The sequence below is a fragment of the Aulonocara stuartgranti genome (assembly GCF_965226115.1).
Source record: "Aulonocara stuartgranti genome assembly, chromosome: 10".
NCBI lineage: Eukaryota > Metazoa > Chordata > Actinopteri > Cichliformes > Cichlidae > Aulonocara > Aulonocara stuartgranti.
In genome coordinates, this window is record NC_138946.1 from 19,753,204 (window position 1) to 19,758,101 (window position 4,898).

General features: G+C 40.2%; 1 protein-coding gene across 1 annotated transcript; it reads left to right on the plus strand.

The window, feature by feature from the left end:
• The first annotated feature begins 423 nt into the window (after positions 1-423).
• mia (MIA SH3 domain containing) lies at positions 424-4,148 on the plus strand. Its single transcript, XM_082548393.1, has 6 exons — positions 424-546; positions 631-764; positions 925-1,035; positions 1,118-2,545; positions 2,749-2,835; positions 3,534-4,148. Exons 1-4 carry the CDS (start codon positions 429-431, stop codon positions 1,139-1,141), a joined length of 387 nt encoding a protein of 128 aa, XP_082404519.1. The 5' UTR covers positions 424-428; the 3' UTR covers positions 1,142-2,545; positions 2,749-2,835; positions 3,534-4,148.
• Positions 4,149-4,898: the final 750 nt, after the last annotated feature.

Sequence of the window (4,898 nt, forward strand, 5' to 3'; positions counted from 1 at the left end):
TTCCAAAGGTGAAGCGAGGGAAAAAGGAAGAGGAACTGACAGAAAGAACAGGGAATACTGGAAAAGTGGGGTAAAATTAATAGTTGCTGATTGGATATCAGGCAGTTAAACAAGGAAGTGATTAATTCTGGGGAATTCACTGGGGAGGGGTTTGCATTGCGTGACAGATGGAAAAGTCTAGGACACAAGCAGGGGTCTGTCTACTCCCCACCCCCTTTGCCCCATCCTGTTTACCTGCTTGAAGAATTTCAAAGGAGCTCTGTGTGTGCTCATGTGACGAAGGGTTGGGGGAAGAAGAAAAAGGGGACTGCTTCTGCTGCACCTTCATTTTAAGAGTGGCCAAACAGACTTACAAGAAGACTGAAAACCAGGACCTTCCCAGCTGAGAAAAAAGGCTTTTCCATCAGTAGGTACATTGACGTAAAGACATGGCTTTTGAACTGTGGTTTGCTCTTTCCCTGTGCCTTGTGTTGGGAACCTCTGAAGCTGGAAAGCAAATGCCTAAACTCTCTGACAAGAAACTCTGTGCTGACTCCGAGTGCAGCTGTAAGTATCAACTGTTTATTTTGCTTCGGAAAAAAAGGTCAGATTCATATCACATTATAGCTCATGACATTTGTCCCTGCACAGATCCTATCTTGATAGCTCGTGCACTGCAGGACTACTACCCTGGAGACTGCAGGTTCATCCCCATCAGGCAGGGGCAGCTTGTCTATGTTTATGCAATGCTAAAAGACAGAGGGAATCTCTTCTGGGCTGGCAGTGTGAGTAAAAGTGACATATTTATGTGGCTATAAATGGCCTGGGCACGGCTCTAACCATAAAACTGTGAAAACGTCACAGGCTTGGGCTTCCATGTGCAGCAAAACATTTAAAAGTTTTGAATGTTATCAAACAAATGTTATCTGCGTCATCTTTTCCCAGGTACAAGACGCCTATTATGGACAACAGGAAGCTCGCATTGGCCACTTCCCCAGTAGCATAGTGGAGGAGACACATGCTCTCATGCCAGCCACAACTGAAGTCAAAACTACTGTAGGTGAACACACACACATGCACATGTGCATATGAATTATTTAGTGCTTTCTCCTGATTCAGTGTATCTTCTTTTTTCCAGAAATGGGACTTCTACTGTTACTGATAATACACTTCCCAAGAAACTTAACTTGATATGATGCACACTGCTGACAGTTTATTTTTATGCATCTAATAACATGAGCGCCAATAGAAGTATGCATAAACTCTGCACAGCAATGAGTGCATGTATTATTATGAAAACGTATTATTATAATTTCATGTCTCCATTGATGGTCTTGCTGTCTTTTGATGACTTAGACATCAGCAGCGGTTCTGCAGCCTTGCTTTGTTGACAGATGAACGATGTACATTGTCTGTAATGCTCCTGTTTATCTGAGGTTTTGCAGATAATAATAAAAGTTGTCCATCGTGTACTTACAAATGAAGGAAACACGACTTGTGCCCTCCTTTTCTCTGCTAAAGCTATTCCTTTTTCGTGAGCGTTGTGTGTCTTATCAACAGGCAATGTCAGATTGTAAAAACTGTTTTAAAAGCAGCAATGAAGTAAGAAATTTCAATTTATTAGAGGGGACTTTTGCATTGTTTAATAAATAAAGCGTGCCGCAAAGCATTTATCTGGTGCTTTTTGAGGCCAGGCTAAACCTTCATTCCTGAAAGCTCCAGTTTCCCAATATTAATAAAGTGTCTGAAAAAAAATATCAGCAGCTCTACATTCACTGTACATAACCACCCACACCTTTTGCTGCATTGTTGCATTGCACAGGTTCAACTAGTTACTGAAAATATTCTTCATAGATTTTCACATGATATCATCAAACACTTGCTGCATATTGGCTGCACATTCATGACGTAAATCTCCAGTTTCACCACATCCCATTGAGATCTGGTGACTGTGGAAGCTATTTGAATACAGCAAACCTACTGTTATGTTCAGGTAACAGGTTTTAGATTATTTAAGTTTTGCCACATGGTGTGTTATTCTTCTGGAAGCATAAGATGGGTACGCTGTCATAAAGGGATGGAAATGATCATTAACAGTACTCAGAAGGCTGTGCCACAGCATCCCCCAAATTGTTACACCACCAGCCTGAACAGATACATGGGAGGATGAATCCATGCTTTCACATTATTTACGTCCAATTCTGATCCTATTATTTTAGCTACACCTTTATACAGTGTACCTAATAACAGGGGCGGAGCGTGGGGGTGGCTTACTGGGCTTAAGCCCGGGTTGTTTTGTCAGAAGCCCGGGGTATTTTGGAGTGCAATTTTTTCATAGTTAGATGCCTGGCTGACAACTGTATAAAACAAAAAGTACACACAATATTCGAAGCACATAGTGCACACTGTGGGAATTTACGACTGTGCGTGAATCCCCCCCTGATATTGGTATGATCCAAGCTCAGGCACTAAGCGACTGAGCGAGGGGGCGGGGCAGCTGCTGCCCGTCAGTGCGCTGTTGGAGAGACGGAGCCAGCCATACTAAGGAGAGCTTAAGTTTGACCAGGTACCAAAGCAAATCATTCGTACCGTACAAATAATGTAAATATGACGGTGCATCACGAAAGATTGATATCAAACTGATCACTTGACCAATATTACGTTACTTGCTCTTCAAGTGAATCAACAAATGGCGAAATGAAAAGCCGAACAAATGCTATTTTTTTTTTAGAGATTCTTAGCTTACGTGTGTTTATTTCATATTTTCAGTTCTTACCCTCCCCGACTAAATCGGTTTCAGTTATGTACTGAAATATAAGAATGGACATTAGAGGGTTCTTTCAAAGAAAAACTCAGGTAAATGTTATTTTATATATTATGCTTTGTATGTTGTTCAGTATATTTGTATGCAAAACAAGAGGAATTTCAGTACACAGCAGGATATTCACATTTGTAACCAGATATTTACACTTTAGGGAGAAAACATAAAACATTTTTACTGCACAACATCAATTTAGAGTAAACTTTTGTTTTAGATAATTATTGAAATATCTTTTGAATTAGTTAAATGTCACAATAAAGAGAGACAGAGCTTTCTGTTTTTTATCACTTTCATCAAATTTAGGAGTACATGTACACTAAGTTTATTGTTAATTAATAAGAAAACTCCAGACGATTCCATTCTGAGCTGAAGAAGCTTCTGATAGGTTAGTAGAGTCCATGTGAGTAAACAGGTGGCACAGCTGTGGATGCATATAAGGCAAAACACAGAGCCTGTTTCTGTGACATGGGAAAATCAAGAGATGTCAACCAAAACACCAGGAAAAGAACTGTGGAGCTCCATAAGTGTGGCTCAATTTGAATACAATTTGGTGCCATTTGCAATTAAGAAATACAGACAGTTTCTCTCTTTACTCTTAAAGTTAACAAATATGTTTTTTATATTTATCAATCTAAAAAAATAAACATTTAGTCTGATTTGATGTTACAATTAAAAAGTGTTTGTGTTTTTATCTGAAGAGTTTGTAAATATCTGTATATTTGATGATTGTCAGCACAAAGAGGGAGAGAGGAACAGAGAGGGAGATGGAGAATGAGGACAGAACAGAGGTGGATCAAGAGCAGGTGAGACACACATGTTAGTCAAATGGTTGTTTACCAAAAGTATCACCGTATCATAGGTACTCATGTATCTCATACCTAGTGTTTCTTTTTAGGTTTGTTATTTTTCAAATTCTATATTTATTAAGTTATGAAGGCTTGTTTGCACAACAAGGCTAAATAATTATATAAACCTTTCTCAATCTAAATATTGTACTTTGGTAAAATTAAAAAATAAATGTAGTGCAGGTCTATGATGATTTTTAGTGCTACTATCATCTAGTTCTGATTCTGGTTCTGTCTTGGTTAAGTCCCAAGTAGTGCTGATTTTGAACTGTTGTAGTCCTGTTTTAATTCTGGATCAGTTCTTGGTCTGGTTGAATTGGGGTTTAGTCCTCGTGTCTTGATACAGCCCTGATTTTGTTCTGCCTTGCTGCTTAATTAAAAAACTAGTTTAAGGTGTTCTGCACATGTGATATATATTTTTCCCTATATGAAGTCATTCTTTTTTGAACAAAACTCAAAACAGAGCCAATTAATCTTTCAGTCATTTCTACCCCCCCCCCCCCCCCCCCCCCCAAGGGAAAAAAAATCCCACATGCATACTATCCTTTTGGGCTAAGCCCCGGGTGTTTCAAATGTCTGGCTCCGCCTCTGCCTAATAAAGTGGCAGCAGAAATCAAGACTATTAGATCAGGCAACATTTTTCCTTCTATCTTCCCTTCTTTTACTATTGTCCAATTTTGTCAAGCCCGTGTGAATTGTAATTGACAGGTGAAGGACCTAATATGGTTTTTTGCTGCTGTAATGGCCTGTATTTGTATAGCGCTTTACTAGTCCCTAAGGACCCCAAAGCGCGTTACACATCCAGTCATCCACCCATTCGCACACACATTCACACACTGATGATGGCAAGCTACATTGCAGCCACCCTGGGGCGCACTGACAGAGGCGAGGCTGCCGGACACTGGCGCCACCGGGCCCTCTGACCACCACCAGTAGGCAATGGGTGAAGTGTCTTGCCCTTTTCTTTGCTAGCTCCTTTGACTGTCTTGCCAAAGGACACAACGACCGAGACCGTCCGAGCTGTAGTTCATCTGCTTCTGATTCCTACTCTGAAACTTCAGCAGATCATCTGGACCATGACCATGAGTTCTTGCCATTTGATTGGCTGATCAATATTGATGTTAATGAGCTACTGAACACCTCATTAAGTGGTCAGTGAGTGTACGTTGTTATTTGAAATCCATTTGAGAACAGCAACACAATAGACAGAAGAAAACCTTGACAATGATTCAAAAACACACACAACCGACCTG